This window comes from Ogataea haglerorum (genome assembly GCF_019207285.1).
Source record: "Ogataea haglerorum isolate 81-453-3 chromosome Unknown 81-453-3_NODE_2_length_903871_cov_94.662503, whole genome shotgun sequence".
In the NCBI taxonomy this organism is placed as follows: domain Eukaryota; kingdom Fungi; phylum Ascomycota; class Pichiomycetes; order Pichiales; family Pichiaceae; genus Ogataea; species Ogataea haglerorum.
In genome coordinates this window covers 693,206-715,359 of record NW_025065152.1, presented here as the reverse complement: position 1 = coordinate 715,359, position 22,154 = coordinate 693,206, and the positions used below count along the sequence as shown (strand labels likewise).

Genomic DNA, 22,154 nt, shown 5'->3' with positions numbered 1-22,154 from the left:
TTATTGAGTTATCTTGTACTCAGCTTCTGTTTGCTTCAACTGTTAAGTTGGTCCGCAGCACCATTAACAGCAGAGAGTATTGACAACCACTTTGGATTTGACGACTATCTGTCTTGAACAATGAATTGAAGTGTATTTTTAGGGATTATGGGAGTTGGGTTGCTTTTTACGGGTTGATTTCAGGACTATGATGGGGCTTTTGTTTTCGGGACGTTTACGCTACATGTTGCCTACGAGTTTCCATTAGACGCGATTCAATGTGGCGCGTTTCTTTTATGAAGCTGCGACTGGTTTCTGCGCTATGGATGCAAATTAAGAGACAGGTAGGGTGATCTTCTGATTATGGAAGAACTATCCTGGTCTTCGGAATCTTGTGTTGTGTTTCAATCAATAGGAGTTTTGTTTTCAGTAATTATAGCATTGTCATGTTATGACATTACCAAGATATGCATAGGTGTATATCGCCAAATACATTACTTATTAAGCTTTCTTGATTCTTTCGGTGTACATTCAGATTATATATAATCAACCGCTTAAATGTCGGTCACCTTCAAGGTTGGTGGGAGTGATTGGATCAGCTTCTTGGCCTTGGTAGCATCATTCACAATCAAGGTGTAAAGGTACTTGGAACCTCTGACCTTGAACTTGGTTTGCTTGAATTTCTTACCGTTGGCATTCAGTTTGGTGTTAGTCTTGATGGTGGCAACCTTGACGTCGGCTCTTCTAGCCAATTCAACGAACTGCTTGATGTCGGTGATTTCTCTCTATAAAGTTAGTATTTGAGTTTGCTGCAGAAATAGGCCGTCTGCAAAAGTGAGAGCTCGTAGAAACGTGTGGTTGCTTCCAACCTGACCCAGTTGCTTGTCTTCACAGACGCGCCCTTTCTCTGCACCGCTATACATACAGCCATGGCGATTAATGTGAATATATGAAGATCGATATTTTTCAAAGTTTTTTTTTTTGCAGGTTGAGGGTGAGTAGCCCTAGTGCAAGACACGTGACCAAGTAATGTGCATAAATTATATCACCTTGGGTGGATAGACTGATATGTTCAAGAAACGGAGCGTGAAGCAGGAGCAGAAGCGAAAACGCGAGTCGGAGGAGACAGACGATGTGGGCGAGGTGGTAAAGAAGGGCAAGACGGAAAAAAAAGGCCTTGACACCCCTGCGATGGCGGAAGGCAAGAAAGAGAGCGAGCCTAACGTTATCAGGCAGGAGATCAAGAAAGAACAGGACGCGGAAAACCGATCAGAGGACCAAGAGGACCAATCTAAGGACATTGCGGGAAAGAAACCGCAAAGATACAACATCAAACAATTGTCCTCTAGCATCAAGACCAACACAGTGATAGATTACCAACCAGATGTTTGCAAGGACTTTCTTAAAAATGGCTACTGCGGATATGGAGATACGTGCAAGTTTTTGCACTACAGAGATGAGTTTAAGGTGGTCAAGAACCCGAAAAAGAGAGAATGGGAGGAGGTGATGAAGAAGAATAAAAGATTCTAATGTTTGTATATTATGCTATGCTACACGATTAATGAATCAGACGTATTCCGAGATAAGCGAGGTGAGAGACCCGAAGGTGCCACTGATCACGTGCGCCGTCGACTTATCAAGACCGCCGTTGGGCTTGTAGTTGCGTGCCAGTCGTTTATAGAGGATGCGGTATGTTCTCGACTTGAAGCCGGTAGGATCGATATCTGTCAGGGGAACACTTTGGAAGTACCAGGGGTCCAGCACATTGACCCAGCACTCGAGGTCTGGGTTGAACATGAACACATGGTCGTTGCTTAAAGTTACTATTGGCCAGCCGTTGGAGTTGAGCAGGATGGAATCCACCTTGATTGAATTCTCAAACCTCTTGGAGTCGATTTCGGCAAATTGGTTGATGATAGGAGATATCGACACTGCGGACAGAATACTTGCTCGCTTCTCCACATCCCAGCTGTGAAACAGGCCGGATGACGTGACGGCCAGAACATATTGCTTGTTGCTGAGCAAATGTGTCAGATTATTCCCCAATTGAAATGGAGGCAAGAGCTGACGGCCATAATCAGAAAGTATAAACACCACTCCCGTTTCCGTGGCCACAGCCCAGAACTCCACCTGGCGCCCATTGGCATCCACAAACGAGGAGCTGCAGGCAGCAGTGAACTTGTGGTTGTAAAAGAACTGGAACTGGTCTAGTTTCTCTTTTGCGCGGAACACTGATAGTCTGTTGATAGAGTTAAACTCTTCAAGGTCGTCGTGATCGAGGTTCTCCTCAGCATCATCCTCTCCGCCATTACGTATCTCCATCACGGCCCCGTTTGCGAGATCGGGCCCCTTAAATTCCAGCAGTACTCGTGGCTGCATTCTCATGTCGGTGAAGATGGTAGCTGGAGTTACCATCGACGTAGCGAGATACTGAGGGGTTTCCACCTCTCTTTTTCTCTTGGCTGTGGATGAGCGTGTCGAGATTGGCCTTTTGGGAGCGTGCGTGATCTCAGAAATGTGGTCAATATCGTTTTCGGTGTCGTGATCTCCAGTCGGCGCTTCGCTGACAATGTTATCGCGCAGAGAAGAAACCATGGTCTGCAACCCCAGTCTTGGAATTTTGACTGCCGGCTTCGAGAGCTGCGATTGGTGCTTGGGCTCACGTTTAACCACTGGAGCAGGCTTTGGCAGGTTTTGGGTAGGCTGGGAGCCAGAGATTAGCGTGGGAGCAACCCGTTTCTTGCCAGACTTCGTCACAGTCACTTTCTGTACGCTGGGAGTCAATGCGTTAGGCGTGGGCTTTGCCGGTGAGCTCACAGGCTTGGTCCTGATCGTAGGCATAACCTTATCCGGATGCTTTTTCGATCGTGGTACCAACATGTTCACCTGCGGTGCTGCCTGGGTCTTCAGCTCCGGCTGCGCAAACATGCCTGTCTGGCCCAGCGGCTCCATCGACTCCATTTTTTCCATGAGTCTGTCTAGCTTGGTCGAGGGCGTTTTTGTCTTTAATATGGCCTCAGCTTTTTCTTCCAGCTCCAATTGTTCAACACTTTCGGGGAAAACCATGCTGTCTCTGTCTGCGCCGTACTTGTTCAAGACACTATCATGCTGGTCGATTGGGATAGCAGTGCCCAGTTCGTACTCATCGAAGAAAACGGTCATTATCGAGCCGTCGAGAGAAGACAAAAACAAGATCTCTCCATTCGGGTCCCAGGCCAAATCTGTAATGGTGTTCATGGAAATATCCGCTGCAACCACGACCGGCGTCGCAGCACCCGTGCTCCATATAGCCAACGTCCGGTCCTGGCCGGCTGTTGCGAGCACAGTTGAGATTTCCGGCTCTTTATCCTTCTTGGAAATCCCTTCAATTTCATACAACCGTGGCGAGAACGAACATACCTCGCAAGGCGCGTCGTGCCCGATTAGACTGATATCGCTTGCCCAGTTGCCTCGCTCTATAATGGCAACCGAGCACAGACCGCCATTGATGGCATTTGGAGACGCAATGTTCTGGCCGTCTGGAGACCACGAACAGCGCCGGTAATACGTCGTGAGTGGAGTCTTGCGAAACGGCTCTCTTATAATCGATTCCACCGTAAAGGACATTTCCGTGGGAGACGTCCTGTGGTATCTAAAGATCCTCAACGTTCGGTCGTCCGAACAGGTGGCGAAGTACTTATTTGCCGGATCAAAAACCACACCCTTCACGTGAGATTGATGAATATCAAATCTTTTAATTTTCTCAAAGGTGACTCCGGACCACACGATAATCGAGCGATCCAGTCCGACAGTAACCAGGATAGACGCGTCGGGAGCCCACGCCATGTCCTGGATATCGTTGTCGTGAGCAACAAGACGTTTTCGCACCGTCCAATGCTCTAGATCTGCCGTTTCCAGGTCTGTACCAAACTGGAGACGATGCTCCATATTTTGGGCCATAATCCGCGTTTTTTCCTCGTCTTTCTCCCAAATGAGAATCACCTTGTCGTCAGACCCGCTCGCAAGAAAGCGCCCCGTGGGAGAAAACCTCACACACGTCACTGCTCCCGTGTGACGGCCCATTGAGCAGAGCGGACGACAGATTGTCGAGTCAAAATCAACGTTATTCGCTAACGGTTCCTCCAGGCCGCCATTCGAGCTGGATTCGGCCTCCAAGAGATCATTCTCTGGCTCCTTTTCAGACACTTCCTGCTTGTACTTCTTCAGCGTCTCCACAGACCAGATTCTGACCTTGCCGTCAAGACCTCCGGAAGCAAGCCGCTGACCATCCGCCGACACGGACACAGAGAACACCTCGTACTTCCGCTTCTCCTCCGTGTGCGTGAGCCAGGGAAACTTCAAAATATGCATACAATGATGTTAATTTTCGTTTGAATAATCTAACAACGGTCTATACGCTATGAAATCGCACATCCTTACACCACTGCTGTCGGCCTTACTCGTTGAACTCGAGCTCAACAGCCTTACCGAATCTTTCCAGGCCAATGTCCAGCTTCTCAAGAGCAACCGCGGCATAGGTGCCTCTGAAGAAGATTTCCGACGAGCCGTGGTCCTTGAAGTTTGGCGACTTGAACCACGACCCTGGAATCATCAAGCACCCCTGCTCCAGCGATCTCTCGTAGATGGCAGCCTCGACCTTCAGCGGGTCCTTGCCGAACTCGGAAGCGAACTTGGGGTGTTTCGCAGCGTCAATCTTTACAGTAAAAAACATACCAGCAAAAGGAGGCTCGTACTTCACGACGGACGGCATATGTTTGGACAGACTGTCGATTGTGAAGTTCCTCTTGATGGTGTACTCCTTCCTCAGGCCGATCAGCCAATCAATGTAGCCCTTCTGGCCCCATCTGCCAAGCAGACCGGCCACCAGGGTTTGCGTGAACCCAGAAGCGGTCTGAATGCTGACCTCGTGCAGCCTGACAAATCTCTCGAGCAGTGGCTTCTGAGCAACAATCCAGCCGAGTCTGGTTCCTGGAGCGAGAACTTTGGAGAAAGAGTCTAGTCTGACAACCCTGCCCTCAACGTCCATGGAAGAAAAGGATTTCACCAGCGCGGCGAGGAACTCCTCGTGAGTGACGGCGGCAGGCTCGCTAGCGTTTTTCTTGTAATCGTCCATTTGCAAGAAGTAGTATGGCTCGTCCTCGATGATGATGAAGTCGTGCTTGCAAGCAATATCATAGATAGCTTTTCTCCTCTCGTTGGACAGAGACGATCCCGTAGGGTTCTGACCGGTGCCGATAGTGTACAGCAGTTTCGGCTTTGGCTTGGATGGGTCCCACTCCGTGAACAGCTGATCCAGCTTCTCAGGAATGATTCCCTTGTCGTCCATTTCCACAGGGGCAAAATTGACGCTGAGGGCTCTGGCAGTCTCGATAGCGGAGGGGAAGGTGTACTCCTCCACGACGATGAAATCTCCTGGATTACAGAACGTTCTCAAAGAAGCCTCCCACGATTGAGTGTTCCCCACGGTGACGATTACGTCCCATTCGCTGTGTGGGATTTTGTGGATCAGCTCGGTGTGCTCCCTAATGAAACTGAGCAGCTCCGGCTGGCCCTCGGTGTGTCCGTATTGCAAAGATCTGGCAAGAGGGATATCAAACTCCAGGTCTGCAGTCTTTCCGACCTCTGTGACCACAGTGTCGGACTCGCTGGTAGGCTTGGCGCCAATTCCATTTGCAAAAGGAGGTGCGGGAGAAGTGGCAGTGATCTTGTCCCACGGGAAGTAGTCAGAAAGCGGGAGTCCTCCGCCGAGGAAAACGATGTTGTCCTTCCCGAAATACTTGAAAGCGGTCTTCAGGGCAGACGCGTTTCTGCGCTTGGCTTCGTTGGACAGGTGGTGGCTCAAATCTTTCACGGTCATACTAAAGCACACTGGAGACAGAAGAAAAAATGACTAAATACGTATTTCCCTCGAGATCATTTAATGTACATATACACCCCTACATATTAAAATGCATGAAAAAATTGTTAGTAATCGGGATCTCGGTAAAAAGCGGTACTCACAGGAAATAGCAGGATACGACGATCTTTGCCAACGCCTACTAACGGAAAGGAAGGGCAATTCGCGGGGAGGTCCGCACGCAGCCACCACAGCCGTACTTCTCAATGCACCGTGACTTCTCGACATACCCGCAGGTATTGATCCGTGCAAAGACGGTCCTTGAAGCACGGCACCCGAGAAACCATGGTGGTTAGTGGGACCGACAGACTGCGGACGTCGCAGACCAAAGAAAGAGCTTTTTTTCCGGTATTCGTGTTCTGACCAGCCAGTCCCAGGAACGGAAAACAAGCTCATGAAGAAACGGCAACCTGGTGATCGGCCATAATGGTCACAACACATTTTCGGAAACGTCTGGCTTTGCCAGCGGGCTGGAATTGGCGAAGCAGCGATATATGAGCACTTGCTCCGTCCGAAGCTCACTTCACATTCTAGCTGGCAAGATGAGGACGCTACTACCCCAGCAGCATCCTGCAGTTCTTCTGGACGTCTCCGTGTGTTAGATGGGGGGTGGCGGGGTGGCGTAAACACCGCATAGCGGAGAGCCCCAGGGTCCCAGCTGTGCGATATGGTGCGATGGCCTGAGACACACGACGACAGCTGAATATTCACGCCGCCATGCTCGCAGAATGGCAACCGTCGCGAACCGCCTATCAATTTCGCGTAGATCGCTGGCAGTCATCAGTATCCCAACAAATACAAAGCTGTTAATTTTTTTTTGGCGACGCGTCGACGCGGGCAGAGATCAGAGCTTTGTTTATTTATTTACTTTAGCTACATGGAGGAAATATTTGAAAAGTCACAGCTAGAGAACCAGCAGCCAACGTCCAAAAAGACCGAGGCCGCCTTGAAGCCGGTGGACGTGATGTCCATTAAGAATGCTGCGCAGTATGTCAACCAAAAACTCTCCGCCAAAGGCTATTTCTCGAACAAACCAAATAAACTGAGACAGCTGCTACTTTTGAGTTTGGATAGCTCTCAGTTGATTCCGGAAAATGCAGAAAACTTCGAGATCAGCGAAAAGGTTTACGAAAACGACAGGAACGTAATGAACATCATCTACTCGCTACTGAACTCTGCAGAGATTTCTAAACAGTTTAAAGAAACGGCACTCAAAAAGATATCTGATAAGGACGCCGAGATAGATATGCTTAAGAGCGAAGTGGACAGACTCCATGCCAAGGTCGACGAGAAGGAAAGACATATCCAGTCGCTCCATTTGGATATGATCAAGTCCGATCTGCAAGCCAAGCATTACCAGACCATGCTCAATAACGTTAACGCCAAGTATAAGGAACAAGAGCGCACTTTTAAGTTATATTCAGAAGAGGTGAAACGAGAATTACGCAGAAACGAAATGGAGGTGGACAGACTCGAAAGCAAATTATCCAACATGAACAAGCGCAAAGCTAGCCCGAGGGACCCTGAAATTGCTGAGCCGAAAAGACAGAAATTCGACAACGGCCGTTTTTTGTCGTTGGTCGAAGAGAACTCGCATTTGCAACACGACCTAAACAAGCTCGTTGGGGTACTTTTGAGGCTACAGAAATTCCTAAAGTCATTTGGCCAGCCGAACTCCGACAGTAAAGTGCCGTCCACCTTCATTCCGACTGACAATGAGCTTCTGGCCATAGACCACCATAATTTTGACTTGCAGAAATACGATTTGATACTTTTTGATCTGCTCAAGCCACTGAATGGCGACAGCATTGACGACACGTTCAAGTTCAAGAAGAACAACCAGGCAGACAAGGACCAGGAAATTGCGAATTTGCGACATCGGCTCTCAGAAATGGAGCAGAACTACGAACGCGTGCTGGCAACGATGGAACAATGGAAAACCTATCGCAAGCAGAGATGATCATTTTTATGTTACACTGTGGTGGTGGACGGTTTCGAGGGAATCTCGAAAAGCTGGTAGTAGTCCACAAGTCGGCCATCCAGGTTTGCTTCTCCCATTATTGGAAGCTTGAAGAGATTGCGCCAGCTATATGGTTCGACTTCTGTTTTGATGAAAAGGAAGTCCAACCAGTTCTGCAAAATTCCGCAGTCGAAAGTGGCAGGACTTGATTTGTGTTGGATAAGATCGTCACTGATCATTAAAAACTGGTTCAGTCCGATAAGTCTCGCACACTTGGAGTTGGTCACGAAATTCGGAAGACAAACGAACCTGCGCAATCCAGGCAATGCCACATCCTCGTTATTCAAATCGTTTATCTCATCTGTCGGCACCGAGGAGAAATTATTGCCGGTCGCGGTGTGCATATTACTGAGCTCGTAGCTGGTGATGCCCTTAGAGATCTGCAACGTCTGAACGATCAGCAGGAGCGACAACCAAGAAAGCTGGAAAAGGATAAATATTGTCAGATTGAAGATGAAAGGAGACGCATATGACCCAGCACACGTATCCTCGTCGAAAATATAGCATGAACGTTCCAGATCGTCTGGAACGTCCAGCTCATCAAAATACTTTCTGGCAAGCTTGTAGTAAGCGATAATTGAGATTTCGAGCGCAGCGCAAAAACCGAAAAACAGCTTGTGGTTTCTGACTCCGACATCGTTATTGATCCAGGGACAGTAGTGGTCGAATTTGGCAACGTTTCTATTTTTGAACCTGTTGAACTTCGATCTGAGAGGCTTTCTGATCGAGGTGTAGAGACAGAAGTTCCTGGAGTCGAATTTCCGCAGATCGATCAGGTCTTTGATGGTGGCTTTTATTCTCTGTTTATCTTGCTCGGCAGGGATTAGTCCTGGGTCGATGATCATTGCCTTGACAAAAGTTGCCATTGTGCAGCAGGCGGAAATGGCAAACGTCAGGTTGAGCAAGGGTTTATCTAAAAAGGTATTTGGCATGATTTTGAACAACCATGTCAACAGGCACCAAAACGCAGTTCCTGAGAACACCCCTGCAAAGAGCGACGATTTTTGAAGCGAGTTGGGCGATCTGCTGAAGTTGGGGACGATAATCCACTGGAGAATGAGATTTTGCAACCCCAATATAACCACCAGTATGAAAATGTCAAATAGAATGATTCCGCTTGTCATCGCGTACAAACACAGAGGGACGATGAGGTACGGGGACACAAAGATGATGCGATCTGCCACCTTCGGAGAAATGCGTCTCTTTACTTTTGTCCCGTCTGGATTGATGTCGCATTCTCTGAGAGCAGTTTTCAGCATACTGGTACAGTTCATGTCTGCGGCGATATCCCACGAAGACTTGTTGTCGTTGGTCCGATGGTTGAGGTCGCTTCCGTGCTCAAGTAATTTCACGAGAATTTGCTTCACCGGGTGGACGAGAGCCCAGCTAAGGGCGGTAAACCCTGTCTCGTCCACCAAAGATAAATCGGCTCCCTGGCGGACCAGAACCTCCACGGTGAAGGAGTCGCCCTGATAGGCGGCCCAATGCAGTGCAGTGCGGCCCTTTGGATCAGCCGCGTCGATATGCAAATCAGTGAAGTAGAGAATATAAATCACCATCATGACGTTGGAAGAATGCACAGCCAAATGTAGACAGTTGAAGCCCTGGTTGTCGAGAACCGAGTAATCTGCCCCACATTGAGTGATCAGGTAATCCGAAATATACACCAGACCGTATCTGCAGGCCCATTGGAGCGGCGTGGCGTCCAAGTCGCCGCCCTTGTGATTCACGTTCGCGCCTTTGGACACGAGGTACTTGAGAGCAGTCAGCTTATTGTTGATAGCACACCAATGCAGAGCAGTGACGTTGTCATCCAGCATGTCGTTCACGTCCACCTTGTGATTATCCAGCATGTCAGTCAGAACGTCAAGATCGCCGCGCTGAGCGGCCCCCATATACGTCTGGATAAGCTTTGTTTTTTCATCGTCTCTGGTCAGATCGACCTCGTGCACGGCCCCAACAGAGGCACGGTCATCTGAGGCTTCTGATTTCTCGAGCATTGAGCTGTCTCTCGTAGACGGCACGTCTGCCAACGAGTCAAGTTCTGTCTCTCCAGGAGTAGACATGGTGGTTATTTTTTCTAACGGGCCAAAATAGGCACAGCCGAGCTAGCAGCTCCGCTATTTTTTTAGCTCTTTACTCTGAAAAGCGTTTTAAGGTTCCCTAATTTATATATTAATATCTCGTACCCTTAGGCAACCAGGACTCTCATGGTATTGGAGTGACCGATACCTCTGGTGTGGCCCTGGATACAGACGACAGTGTCGCCTCTGACGAGAAGGCCGAGGTCGATGGCATGCTGGATACCGAACTGGAGTCTGTTCTCGATGTCCTGGATCCAGTTCTCGTTGCGCGGATCCTCATAGACAAACGGATACACGCCTCTATAGAGGTGGCAGTATCTGGCCGAGGTTGGGTTTCTGGTGACCATGATGATTGGACAGTTAGGTCTGTACTTGGAAACGAGTCGGGCGGTGGTTCCGGAGGTGGACAGGACAACCACGACCTTGGCGCCCTGATCAAACGCAGACGAGGCTGCGGCAATGGCAATGGTCTCTGGGGTCGAGCATGGCTTAGGAGTGAGGTCTCTAAGCTCGGAGAAGCTCGTGTAGTACGGAAGAGCCTTTTCAGCAATCAGACAGGTGTGGTGCATCATGGACACGGCCTCCAGAGGGTAGTTACCCTTGGCGGTTTCTCCAGACAACATGACACAGTCAGCACCGTCCAAGATGGCATTACCAACATCGGAAACCTCGGCTCTGGTTGGTCTTGGGTTGTACGTCATCGACTCGAGCATCTGCGTAGCGCAGATGACAGGCTTACCGGCGAGGTTGCACTTGGCGATGAGCTGTTTCTGAACGACAAACACCTGTGGAGCAGGAATCTCGATACCCAGGTCTCCTCTGGCGACCATGACACCATCGGTCTCTGCGAGGATGTCGTCGAAGTTGTTCACACCCTGCTGATTCTCAATCTTGGAGATGATCTGGATGTCCTTGCCTTCCTCTCCAAGAACCTTTCTGATTTCTCTCACGTCGTTGGCGGATCTGATGAACGAGGCAAACACCATGTGGACCTTGTTCTTGACACCGAATCTGAGGTCTGCCTTGTCCTTCTCGGACAGCGCTGGCAGGTCGACGTCGGTGTTGGGCAGGTTCACACCCTTGTGAGAACAGATTTTACCGGCGTTGATCGACTTGACCCTCAGAGTCTTGTCGTCGACAACTTCGAGGACTTCGAACGACAGAACTCCGTCGTCGACGTAGATGATCTTTCCGGCCTCAATCACCTTGGTGATATTCTTGTAGTCGATGTACATCAGCTTGTCGTCAGAAACCTCCTTGTACTTGTCGTCCGTGGTGAAGATCATCTCGTGGTTAGGCTCAATTGGATAATCTTTGCCGTCCCTCGTGGTTCCAGTTCTGATCTCAGGACCCTTGGTGTCCAGAGCAATTGCCAGAGGTCTGCCCGGATATATTCTCTCGGACTCTCTGGCGTTGTCAATGACGGACTGGTGGTATTCGTACGAGCCGTGGGAGAAGTTCATTCTCACAATATTCAGGCCTGCCTTTCTGAGCTTCACCATCATCTCAGCACTGTTGGTTTTAGGACCAATTGTACCGATAATAGACGAGCGTCTAAAGCTCTTGTCTGGAGTCGAAGTAACGTCGAGGCTGGTAAGCCATCCGAGTTTGGATTGCGTCTGGGAGCTCATTTTGGAAATATGCAAATTTTAGACAGGACTTCTTCCCCCCTTTATATAGTCGGACTATTTTGCAGCAGGTTGCCAGCACCCTGGCACCACCCATATTGGGTCATTTTTTTCCTGGTGATCTTTGGTCCGCTGGAAAATTGCACTCCGACGACATCCGTGCACGCGCAGTTTGTTAATCGCTTATGTCACCCCCTTACCCGATAGTTTTATTTTTATTTATCGCGTACCCACACAAACACAACCTGCCGCCGCGGATCTTTGCTATTTGTCCGGTTCAGCCACCAATGAACGCACAACCACACTCAGTAGCCTCTCTGCAGATGGCTCCTGTTTTGAAACCGCCCTCTGACCCGGAGACTGCGAGTCTGACAGAGTCGCTTATACTGAAGTTTCAACATGAGCTCAACAAGAGCGACGCACACATCCCTGACAGCGCACAGTCTGCGAAGCGGCGCGTGCGAGATATGGTGCGACGGTCGCCGCGAAAGCGTGCCGATCGGCCTTCGTCCAGAGCTCGGTTTCAGTCTCTTTTCGGCAAGAAAAACAAGAAAAACCATCAGGAACTGTCTGCGGAGCCGGGCCAGGATGAGCGCAGCACGCTGTTTTCGTATCCGTCGGCAAAAATTACGCTCTACGAAGTGTCGCAAGTAAACGAGTCTGCAGCCGACGAATTTCAGCCAGGACGAAGCGGGAACATTCTCGGCCATGGACGCTTTGAAGTTTACCAGATTCAGAACAAGGACATCACCTATTTTTCGTGCGGCTCGGTTGTGTATCCGATCATGCCACGGCTCAAGGTGCTGAAAATTAGCGCAAGCTCGTTCATCGTCCCGTTGTACAACCCCGAGCGATATTGGAAGATCACGTTATCCACTGAAGATGCGACCACAATAGCACAACTGGACTCGGTTTTCAGGGGTATTTGCCATTTTTGTACCATGTGTGATTCGCCGGATGCAGACGAAGCGGCTGAGCAGCCGAGTGAAGAGCTTGTTGAGGAAAATGTGCCGTCTGAGTCGCTGAGTCCGTCGCATTCGATGTCCTCGTTGAACTCGACAATAGCGTGCTTTAATTTGAGCAAAGACATTGAAACAAGCGAGGCGGACTTTTTGAAACACCCAACGCCAATCAAACTGAAATCTGTCTCGTCGTCTTTGGACTCGATTCTGGATCGGTTCCAACTGGACTCGGACGAAGAGGACGAAGACGGCAAAGTAGAGAAGGCGGCGGCAGACGAGAACGAGTCTACGGTCATTTCCAGCACCATGATGTCTTTTGAAGGCGACAGCAGGGCTCGCATCCTGAACAAAAGGTACTCGTTGACGTTCAAAGAGTGCGATGTGAGCATTTCAAGCCTGGACTTCGACATGGGTTTTTTGAAAGAGGAGGACGAAAACGGCGAAATCAACGGAGCTAGCATCTTGAAGGCCTCGCGCTCGATGCAGCTTCTAAAGCCCGCTACTACCAGACCCTGGAGCACGCGAGTGTTTGGGTGGTAAGTCGATCGACGGGGCCGTCGCGAAAAATAATTATTCTTTATACCATAGTGTACGCTTAGTGAACGATAGCATTTTAACCGCATACAAGATGTCGACAGGGCTTTCCGGGTTATCCAGAGCGTCTGGGTCGCCGGAGAACTTATCGACTCCAGGCTTCAAAGCAGCATTGAAGACGGAGTCGGACACCAACACGCCTGTATTTGCTGCCATGGACCAATCCAGCTCGCTGAAGAAGGAGATCGATGAGTACGAACAGCTCAACAACGAGGCGCGCGCGCTGGAGGAATTGCGCAACATGGATCTGCTCCCGCTTTTGCTGGACTTGGTTGAGAGTCTCAAGGCAGGCAAAATATCGCCAAAAGACTTCGACAACGCAGTAAGTATGAAGAGAAGCGGTTCTGCCAAAATCTAACCGTCAGACAGGCCGAATCAAAACAAGACTAAACAAGTTCAGGTCGCTACTGAACGGAATAGAAGGGCTGGACGAGTCTACAGAGAGCCGGATCCAGAAGATGGAGGAGATGAAGAGGCGGATCGGCGCGAAGCAGGAGCTGTTAAAGCGGTTCAGCGAGGAGATCGAGGCGAAATTCGGCGCGGAAAGGCCGATTGCAGAGGACAAAATGGAAATAGACCGGTAGCCACAGGCCCCCGCGTTATGTAATAATAGAGGTGCACAGATGTCGGGGACGAACAAGTTTCGTCAAATTTTTTCCACTTGACGAATAATTCAGGTTGCTGAAAATCTTGTAAATACATAAGTATACAGAATGGCAGCACCACAAATGAGCATGGGCGAGCTCAGCAAGAGTCTGGCGCCGGTTCCTAATCTCGGCAATGCCGGCAACGCCCACGAGGAACAGAGAGACGGGTTTTGGTCGTCAAACCCAATGTTCACCTTCGTTAACAACGTCGCCAGGTCCATTCAGCAGCACAGACAATCTCTGGACCTGATCAACCCAGGAACCATGGAGAACATCAACAAGGAGGTGGCCAAGGATGTGTTTCTGAACCAGATGCAATTCAGCGGGCTGAGAGCCGACATCAGCAAGACTTTCGCCATGAACCCTATTTTCCAGGTCTCGCACGGTCTCTCGATCGGCGGCCAGCTCCCAGCATATTCTTTCACGGCGATGGTCGGTAACGAGAAGACGTTCTTCCAGGGCACCATTGACAACGAGTTCTCTCTGACGGGAAGGTTTAACCACAGCTGGGACAAGCACAGCATCTCGAAGCTGACTTTCCAGCTGGCCCAGGGGCAACAGCCTATGTGCCAGATCGAGCACGACTACCAGGCCAACGACTTCTCGTTGAACTTCAAGACCCTGAATCCCAACTTCCTGGACGACACGTACAAAGGCGTGATGGTCGGCTCCATTTTGCAGAGCATCACCCCGAAGCTGTCGCTCGGTATGGAATCGGTCTACTCCTCGCTCCAGCCAGGTGTTCCAGGTGACGCGGCTCTTTCGTTCGTCGGCAGATACAACGCTGGCGACTGGATTGCGTCTGCTCAATTGCAGGCCCAAGGTGCCTTTGTGGCCTCTTTCTGGAGAAAGGTCGCCAAGAACGTCGAGGCCGGTATTGAAACCACCGTGCAAGCGGGCATGCAGCCAACTCTGAACGAGCTGATGCAGCCGGTGTACCAGACCGTCGTCGACGCCAACACCACCATTGGTGCCAAGTACGAGTTCAGACAGTCCATCTACAGGGGCCAGGTGGACTCAAAGGGCCAGGTTTCGTTCATGCTCGAGCACAGAGTCCTGCCTACAGTCGGACTGCTGTTCAGCGCCACCATCGACCAGATCAAGAACACGGCCAACATCGGCTGCGGACTGTCTCTGGAGTTTGCTGGCTCTGAAGAAGTGATGATGATGCAAAATGGAATGATGGATGCCAACGGAAACCCAGTCGAAGGTGCCCAGTTGGCATAAGAGACATGTACCTTGCCAAATACAGTATATAGGCCCGTAGGACTACAATAAATGAGCAAAAAAAGATTAAAATCCTGTCAGTTGCTCGAACGGTCTCTCATTTTGTCATCTGGCTCCGGTCTTCTCGGCAGCACCCTTGTAGTCCCTTCTGGAGGCCCTGGCACGCTTCCGGGGCGGCCTGTTTGAGGCTGTCCAGACCGCCGAGCACGCCTGTCTCCAGCTTCTTGCGGTGTACGGGTGCGTGGCTCGGTACGTGGAGCCCGCCATTTTAATTGATAAAATCACAATCAGCACAAAAACATCCCGTGCGCCTGCAACCGCGAATTCCACGCACTCCGCTTGCTACCTTTATGGCTTTCTATTGATCGTTTCATCCGACCACTATCTGCACAAAGCCACTTCCAACCATTTCCGGCCCGCATCAATTTTTTGAGCAAATCCCTCTCCAGGACCTTGCATCAGATCGTGTTCCAGTTCCACATCCCTACAGCAATAATCGCGCAGCAGCTATGAAGTTTTCGCATTCGCTTCAGTTCAATGCTGTTCCGGAGTGGTCTTCCAAGTACATCAACTACTCTGGGCTCAAGAAGCTGATATACTCGCTCCAACGCGAGTACGCCGAGATGTTGAATTTTACGGATCCGGAGGCCCTGCCGTTCACCGCTGTGGACGAGGACTCGAGTCCGATTAATGTGTTCATTGCGGCTCTCGACAAAGAGGCCGCCAAAATCAACAATTTCTTCCTGGTCAAGGAGAAAGAGGCCCTGGCCAGCTACGAGAACCTGATCGACGAGGTGGAGGAATTTGAGCGCGAGTTTCCGCCGAATCTGGCCGACATAGAGCAAAGGCGCCGACTCAGACAAATCCTGGACTCTCTACGGCCCGGCAAGCTCATCGATGAGGCACCTGAATCGGGTCCTGCTCCCGATGTTGAGCCTGCGATTTCGCAGGATGCACTGGGCAGTGCTAGCAATGAGCACGCCGCCGCTGCCCGGGAAGCGGACAAGAACCCTAACGAGCTGACCCACCGCAGGTCGCAGATCCTGTTTGACGACGACGACTTCAATCTCAGCTTTTTGGAGGCTCTCAAGGTGGAAAAAAGAAAACCGCTCGCAGACATGTTTGTTCTTCTCTCGGAACTGAAAAGCTACGTCGAGCTCAACAAGATCGGGTTCGGCAAGGCACTGAAAAAGTTCGACAAAACGTTGCACACCAAGATCAAGGACGAGTACATGGAAAAGCTCGAGAAGAGCTCTGAGTACCACGTTTTCAGGCCAGAAGCGATGGACGAACTCAACGTCCGTCTCGCAGGCATCATCAAGCTGTACTCGGTGTTCACGCACGGCAGCGAGGAGCAGGCCAAGGACGAGCTCAAGTCCAACCTGAGAGAGTACATCGTCTGGGAAAGAAACACGGTCTGGCGAAACATGATTGGCATGGAGCGGAAGACCCAGGCGGCCAGGGCCCAGAAACCGAACGTGGTGGATTCCGTCATTGTTCCGGTAGAAAAAATCGAAATTTATCTTGGTGCTGGACGCAAGATCAGCATCCCTACTGCAATCCTGACCGGCAACGGTCTCAAGGCGCTGCTGATCGCGATGGTCACCATCACGTTGCTGGTCTTCTCGCCGTTGCAGGACGAGCAGCAGAAAAACTGCTTTGCCGTGCTCGTGTGCGCTTCGCTCCTCTGGGCAACAGAGGCTATACCTCTTTTCACCACCTCTCTGCTGCTCCCTTTTCTGATCGTGGTGCTGAGAACTCTGGTCGACCCCGAATCCGGTGAGCCTTTGCGAGCTGTCGATGCGTCCAAGTTCATCTGCGGCGCCATGTGGTCGCCGATTATTATGCTTCTTCTCGGCGGCTTCACCCTGGCTGCCGCCCTTTCCAAGTACAATCTGGACAAAATAGCGTGCACTTTTATTTTGTCCAAAGTGCCTCAGAAGCCGGCGTACGTGCTGCTGTCGATCATGTGTGTGTCGACGGTTGTGTCGGCATTTATCTCAAACGTTGCTGCGCCGGTCCTCATGCTCTCTGTTATTCAGCCCGTGCTTAACACTCTGCCCGAAGGCTCGCATTTTGCAGAGGCCCTGGTGATCGGCATCGCGTTGGCGTCCAACGTTGCCGGCATGGCCAGTCCGATCGCCAGCCCGCAGAATGTGGTTGCGTTGCAGAGCATGGACCCGGCTCCCAATTGGTTGCAATGGTTTGCCGTCTCCGTTCCCGTGTGTGCCTGCGGTCTGCTTCTGATATTCATCTACATTATGTTCATGATGGACGCCAGAGATGCGACCATCGTTCCTATCCGGTCGACAGACGAGAAGTTCACCCATAAGCACTTCTACGTGCTCACTGTGTCTCTTGCCACGATCATTCTTTGGTGCGGAGCTTCTCTTTTCGAGCCGGTGGTGGGAGACATGGGCATGATAGCCGTGGCCTCCATGGTGGCGTTCTACGCTCCAGGTATTCTGTCTCCCGACGACTTCAACAACTATCCGTGGACCATTGTCATGCTTGCAATGGGAGGCCTTGCCCTGGGCAAGGCTGTGACCGTTTCTGGACTGCTGAAGACGATTGCCGAAGCGATCCAGGCCAAACTTGAGGGCTCGGCCCTGTTCACGGTTCTGTGTCTGTTTGGCATCATTGTGCTTGTCATGGCAACGTTTGTGTCGCATACAGTGGCTGCTCTGATTATCGTGCCACTGATTGCCGAAATCGGAAGAGCTCTGCCAGATCCGCATCCAAACCTGCTCATCATGGCCACCGCCCTGCTCTGTTCGTCCGCCATGGGACTGCCCACGTCAGGGTTCCCCAACGTGACCGCAATTGGCCTCAGAGACAGCGTTGGCAACCCGTACCTGACTGTTTCCACATTTATAAAAATCGGTGTTCCATCGTCACTCTTCTGCTACGTCGTGGTGGTCTCGATCGGGTACCTCGTGATGAAGCTACTGGATTTCTAAATAGATATTTAATCTGTACCAAAATACCTGGCATCGATGAATCTCATGCTCATCCACCAGTCCGTGTCGTTGTCCTGTCCTTCTTTGGGCTCGATGGCAGACAGATTCCCAACCACGATCTTCACATGAGGGAACGCGTTCAGTATACGGCGGAGCCCTGTTTCCGACGCAAGATACACCACAAGCACGATCTCTGACTCCTCCACGTCGTGGTCCAGTATCACTTTGATGGCCATCGTAGCAGCAGCCCCAGATATCACCTGGGCGTCAAAGAGCAGAACTTTGCAACCTGAAGCAAACTGAGGCAGTCTTTCCGTGTGCAGCTGCGGCTCGCCCGTTTGGGAGTCCGACTGGATCAGAACCTTGCCCACAATCGCCTCGGGAATGATTTTCCTCAGCGATTTCATGAAACAGTCTCCAGACTTGATGATATTAACTGCCACAACCTCCTGGGCCTGCACAACTCCGTCTGTGATTATGTAGCCGCTGGGTGTAACTATGTCGTTTGGAGCAGGCGAATAGTGGACGAGCTCAAGCGCTTCGCTAATTAGCATGCTCGCAATCCTGTCAAAATAGAAGATGAAATCGTCGTTTGACGTCTCTCTGTTGAGAATTATACTTTTCATTCCGAGCAGCTGGTTGGTTCTCGGCAAAACCCTGATATTATTGTGATTGATAGGAGCAACCATTCTCCCCAGTCGCGCGAGGTGCGCAAGGTGCTCTTCCGATTTTTTTTGCAGCTGCTTCCGGATATGTTTGATGATCATGTCAATAGCTTTGGTGTTGTCTGAGCCGTGTGGAATGACAATGTCTGCATTGTACATAGTAGGCCTCACAGAGGCAACAGAACTGGGCTTGACAAATTTATCCCACTGCTCAATGATGCCCTCGATGTCTCTTTTCCTCTCCACGATGTCCCTGAGAAGTCTGCGGCTGTAGCAAATATCCAAATCTGTATCCACGTAGATTTTGGTATCCATGAGGGCAAGCACTTTTGGATCGTACAACGAGTAGATGCCCTCCACTATGATCACGTTGGCTCCGTAGATGGATATGCTTTCTTCTGTTCTGTTGTGCAAAGCGAAGGAGTACACTGGCACCTGCGTTTTTTTCCCTTCCTTGAGCGAGATTATGCAATTATAGAAAGCTTCCAGGTCGTAGGCGTCAGGGGTGTCAAAATCATACTCGTTTCGATAAGCGAGTTCTCGCTGCTCAGGTGTGAGCGGCTTGTAGAAATTATCCATAGAGAGAAGCACCGTCCATGGCTGATTGATCTGCTCAATGATCTTCTGGGCCACAGTAGTTTTGCCTGACCCTGAGAACCCTGCCACTCCAATGATGTATGGCGATGTCCATGGAGGAATGTACTTGTTAGCCTGGAGATCCGTATGGGTTGAAGATTTGGCAGGCGGCTGTGAGGACGAGGGACTCATGTGCGGCAGCTAAAATAAAAAATTCGAAAAAATCATGAAATAAAATAAAATAAAATAAAATAAAATAGAGGTATCATGAGCGAGATCAGGACCGGCAGATTCAAAAGGCGACGGAGAGAATTTGAGGAGGACAATGAGCCGGTCGTGGAGCAGAGGACTCCTGTGGAGGAGGTGGAGAAGAAACCGGAGGACGAGGCGAAGGTGGAACCGAACAATCTTGATCAACTGAAACTTGGAAACAAAATTAAGCTCAATGAGGAGACGACAGACTTCAGCGAGCTGCGGCGGCTGGCACGCCAAGAGTACCTCTCGAAGCGGGAGGAAAAAAAGATTCTGCTTCTCCAGGCCGAGCTGCAGGACTTTGAGCGCGAAATAGAGCAGATCGGCTGGGATCGTCTGACTCGGAGGGAGCAGGATGAGTACCAGTTCAAAAAGAAGATCTTCACTATGATCCAGGAGCGCTGGGAAATAGAGGAAAATATGGAAAACCACTACTTGCTGCCCGATGATTATTTCACAGAGGACGGAAAGATAGACAAAAAACGGAAGCAGGATGCACTGCATTCCAAGTACAACGACAATAAGGTGGTTGATTGGGAGCAGGAGCAGCTCAAAAAAGCCGTGCGCGATACTCGTCCAAAAGAGCAGGAATATGAGTTTGTGTTCGACGAGTCTCAGGCGGTGGATTTTGTGAGCGATGAGCAAGAAGACCCCGAACAGAAACGGCTCCGTGAAATGATTGCCGAGGAGGAGCAGCGCATCAAAACTATTGACGAGACGCGGAAATCTCTCCCGGTTTACCAGTACAGAGACGAGCTAATAAAAGCTGTCGAGGACTACCAGGTGCTGATCGTCGTCGGAGAGACCGGTTCTGGTAAAACGACGCAGCTGCCGCAGTTCTTGCATGAAGCGGGCTTCACCAAGGAGGGCAAAAAAATTGGCTGCACACAGCCCCGGCGAGTGGCTGCCATGTCTGTTGCTGCGCGGGTGGCAGACGAGATAGGCACGCCTCTGGGCGAGCAGGTTGGATACACGATCCGGTTTGAGGACAAGACCAGCGAGCGGACTATACTCAAGTACATGACGGACGGTATGTTGCTACGCGAGTTTCTCACCGACCCAGAGCTGCTCTCCTATTCTGTAATCATGATTGACGAGGCGCACGAGCGCACACTGCACACCGACGTGCTTCTTGGACTTCTTAAGGACATCGTTACGTACCGCAAGGACTTCAGGCTTCTGATTTCGTCGGCCACCATGAATGCGCACAAATTTAGCGATTTTTTTGACGGTGCTCCAATCTTTGACATCCCTGGAAGAAGATACCCCGTTGACATATACTACACGTCTCAGCCGGAAGCCAACTGTCTGCATGCTGCCATCACCACGGTCTTCCAGATCCACCTGAAACAGGATCCTGGAGATATTCTTGTATTTTTAACGGGCCAGGATGAGATTGAGAGTATGGCCGACAATCTGGCCGAGACGTGTCTGAAACTCGGCGACCAGATCCCGGAAATGATAATTTGTCCAATCTACGCAAACCTGCCCTCAGACCAGCAACGCCGCATTTTCGAGCCGACCCCGGCGGGTGCGCGGAAGGTGGTTCTGGCTACCAATATCGCAGAAACGTCTCTGACTATCGACGGGATAGTTTACGTCGTGGACACCGGTTTCGTGAAGGAAAACGTCTTCAATCCAAGCACTGGCATGGAGAGCCTGGAGGTGCGGCCGTGTTCGAGAGCCTCCGCCGACCAGAGAGCAGGAAGAGCCGGAAGAGTGGGCCCTGGAAAATGCTACCGCTTATATACAAAGTGGTCGTATCTGAACGAGCTGGCCGCGAATCCGACGCCTGAGATTCTCAGAACCAACCTGGCGAGCGTGGTGCTGCTGCTGCTTTCCTTGGGCATCACAGACCTGCTCAATTTCGACTTTCTCGACCCTCCGTCCTCGGACGCTCTGATCAAAGGGCTTGAACTAATCTACGCGCTGGGAGGCCTGAACGAGAACGGCGAGCTGACGAGGATCGGCCGGCGGATGGCGGAGTTCCCGACGGAGCCGATGGTGTCGAAGACGCTGCTCACGAGCGGCGAGCTGGGCTGCTGCAGCGAGGTGTTGTCAATCGTCGCCATGCTGCAGGAGGCGGGTTCTGTTTTCTATAGGCCCCGAGACAGAAAAGAGCAGGCAGACAAGGCCAAGCACCAGTTCACGAAGACGCTGGGGGGCGACCACCTGACGCTGCTGGAGGTGTGGAACCGGTTTGTGGACAACGGGTACTCCGTGCAGTGGTGCCGGGACAACTTTGTACAATACAAGACGCTACAGCGGGTGCGCAATATTAGGGAGCAGCTGGAACGCATGTGTGAGCGGATGGGGCTCTTGGACGAGAACCAGCCGGTCTTGGAGCACGACCGATTGCTGGTGAACGTGCTGAAGAGCATTGTGGCTGGATTTTTCGTCAACGCTGCGCAGCTGAGCCGGTCCGGCGATTCGTACCGGTCGATGAAAAAGAACCAGGCGGTGTGGATCCATCCGTCGTCGGTGCTCTTTGGCGTGAAGCCGCCACCGAAGCTGGTGATCTACCACGAGCTGGTGCTGACGAGCAAGGAGTTCATGAGGACGTGCGTGCCGATCCACGAAAAATGGCTAAAGGAGTACGCGGCACACTATTATGGGGATAAATAAATTATTCATGTCACTAAGAAAATCTCTTCACAGTCGTCC

At 50.9% G+C, this 22,154-nt stretch overlaps 13 protein-coding genes across 13 annotated transcripts; 7 read left to right on the top strand and 6 right to left on the bottom strand.

The window, feature by feature from the left end:
* Positions 1-533: 533 nt before the first annotated feature.
* On the bottom strand, positions 534-910 carry KL911_001002 (uncharacterized protein; the record flags this gene model as incomplete). The annotated part of the gene is made up of 2 exons (XM_043195913.1): positions 534-764; positions 905-910. The coding sequence occupies 2 exons, from the start codon at positions 908-910 to the stop codon at positions 534-536; spliced, it is 237 nt and encodes a 78-aa protein (XP_043056566.1).
* Positions 911-1,047: 137 nt separating this feature from the next.
* Positions 1,048-1,509, top strand: KL911_001001 (uncharacterized protein; the record flags this gene model as incomplete). Its single annotated transcript, XM_043195912.1, has 1 exon — positions 1,048-1,509. One exon carries the CDS (start codon positions 1,048-1,050, stop codon positions 1,507-1,509), a length of 462 nt encoding a protein of 153 aa, XP_043056565.1.
* A 36-nt stretch (positions 1,510-1,545) lies between these two features.
* KL911_001000 (uncharacterized protein) lies at positions 1,546-4,329 on the bottom strand (the record flags this gene model as incomplete). The annotated part of the gene is made up of 1 exon (XM_043195911.1): positions 1,546-4,329. One exon carries the CDS (start codon positions 4,327-4,329, stop codon positions 1,546-1,548), a length of 2,784 nt encoding a protein of 927 aa, XP_043056564.1.
* Positions 4,330-4,414: 85 nt separating this feature from the next.
* KL911_000999 (uncharacterized protein) lies at positions 4,415-5,836 on the bottom strand (the record flags this gene model as incomplete). Its single annotated transcript, XM_043201314.1, has 1 exon — positions 4,415-5,836. The coding sequence occupies one exon, from the start codon at positions 5,834-5,836 to the stop codon at positions 4,415-4,417; it is 1,422 nt and encodes a 473-aa protein (XP_043056563.1).
* A 916-nt stretch (positions 5,837-6,752) lies between these two features.
* Positions 6,753-7,835, top strand: KL911_000998 (uncharacterized protein; the record flags this gene model as incomplete). The annotated part of the gene is made up of 1 exon (XM_043201313.1): positions 6,753-7,835. One exon carries the CDS (start codon positions 6,753-6,755, stop codon positions 7,833-7,835), a length of 1,083 nt encoding a protein of 360 aa, XP_043056562.1.
* Positions 7,836-7,846: 11 nt separating this feature from the next.
* KL911_000997 (uncharacterized protein) lies at positions 7,847-9,961 on the bottom strand (the record flags this gene model as incomplete). Its single annotated transcript, XM_043201312.1, has 1 exon — positions 7,847-9,961. One exon carries the CDS (start codon positions 9,959-9,961, stop codon positions 7,847-7,849), a length of 2,115 nt encoding a protein of 704 aa, XP_043056561.1.
* Positions 9,962-10,086: 125 nt separating this feature from the next.
* Positions 10,087-11,610, bottom strand: KL911_000996 (uncharacterized protein; the record flags this gene model as incomplete). The annotated part of the gene is made up of 1 exon (XM_043201311.1): positions 10,087-11,610. The coding sequence occupies one exon, from the start codon at positions 11,608-11,610 to the stop codon at positions 10,087-10,089; it is 1,524 nt and encodes a 507-aa protein (XP_043056560.1).
* A 284-nt stretch (positions 11,611-11,894) lies between these two features.
* KL911_000995 (uncharacterized protein) lies at positions 11,895-13,109 on the top strand (the record flags this gene model as incomplete). Its single annotated transcript, XM_043201310.1, has 1 exon — positions 11,895-13,109. The coding sequence occupies one exon, from the start codon at positions 11,895-11,897 to the stop codon at positions 13,107-13,109; it is 1,215 nt and encodes a 404-aa protein (XP_043056559.1).
* Positions 13,110-13,197: 88 nt separating this feature from the next.
* KL911_000994 (uncharacterized protein) lies at positions 13,198-13,747 on the top strand (the record flags this gene model as incomplete). Its single annotated transcript, XM_043201309.1, has 2 exons — positions 13,198-13,489; positions 13,587-13,747. The coding sequence occupies 2 exons, from the start codon at positions 13,198-13,200 to the stop codon at positions 13,745-13,747; spliced, it is 453 nt and encodes a 150-aa protein (XP_043056558.1).
* A 129-nt stretch (positions 13,748-13,876) lies between these two features.
* KL911_000993 (uncharacterized protein) lies at positions 13,877-15,037 on the top strand (the record flags this gene model as incomplete). Its single annotated transcript, XM_043201308.1, has 1 exon — positions 13,877-15,037. One exon carries the CDS (start codon positions 13,877-13,879, stop codon positions 15,035-15,037), a length of 1,161 nt encoding a protein of 386 aa, XP_043056557.1.
* Positions 15,038-15,546: 509 nt separating this feature from the next.
* KL911_000992 (uncharacterized protein) lies at positions 15,547-17,997 on the top strand (the record flags this gene model as incomplete). Its single annotated transcript, XM_043201307.1, has 1 exon — positions 15,547-17,997. The coding sequence occupies one exon, from the start codon at positions 15,547-15,549 to the stop codon at positions 17,995-17,997; it is 2,451 nt and encodes an 816-aa protein (XP_043056556.1).
* An 8-nt stretch (positions 17,998-18,005) lies between these two features.
* Positions 18,006-19,430, bottom strand: KL911_000991 (uncharacterized protein; the record flags this gene model as incomplete). The annotated part of the gene is made up of 1 exon (XM_043201306.1): positions 18,006-19,430. One exon carries the CDS (start codon positions 19,428-19,430, stop codon positions 18,006-18,008), a length of 1,425 nt encoding a protein of 474 aa, XP_043056555.1.
* Positions 19,431-19,505: 75 nt separating this feature from the next.
* Positions 19,506-22,115, top strand: KL911_000990 (uncharacterized protein; the record flags this gene model as incomplete). The annotated part of the gene is made up of 1 exon (XM_043201305.1): positions 19,506-22,115. One exon carries the CDS (start codon positions 19,506-19,508, stop codon positions 22,113-22,115), a length of 2,610 nt encoding a protein of 869 aa, XP_043056554.1.
* Positions 22,116-22,154: the final 39 nt, after the last annotated feature.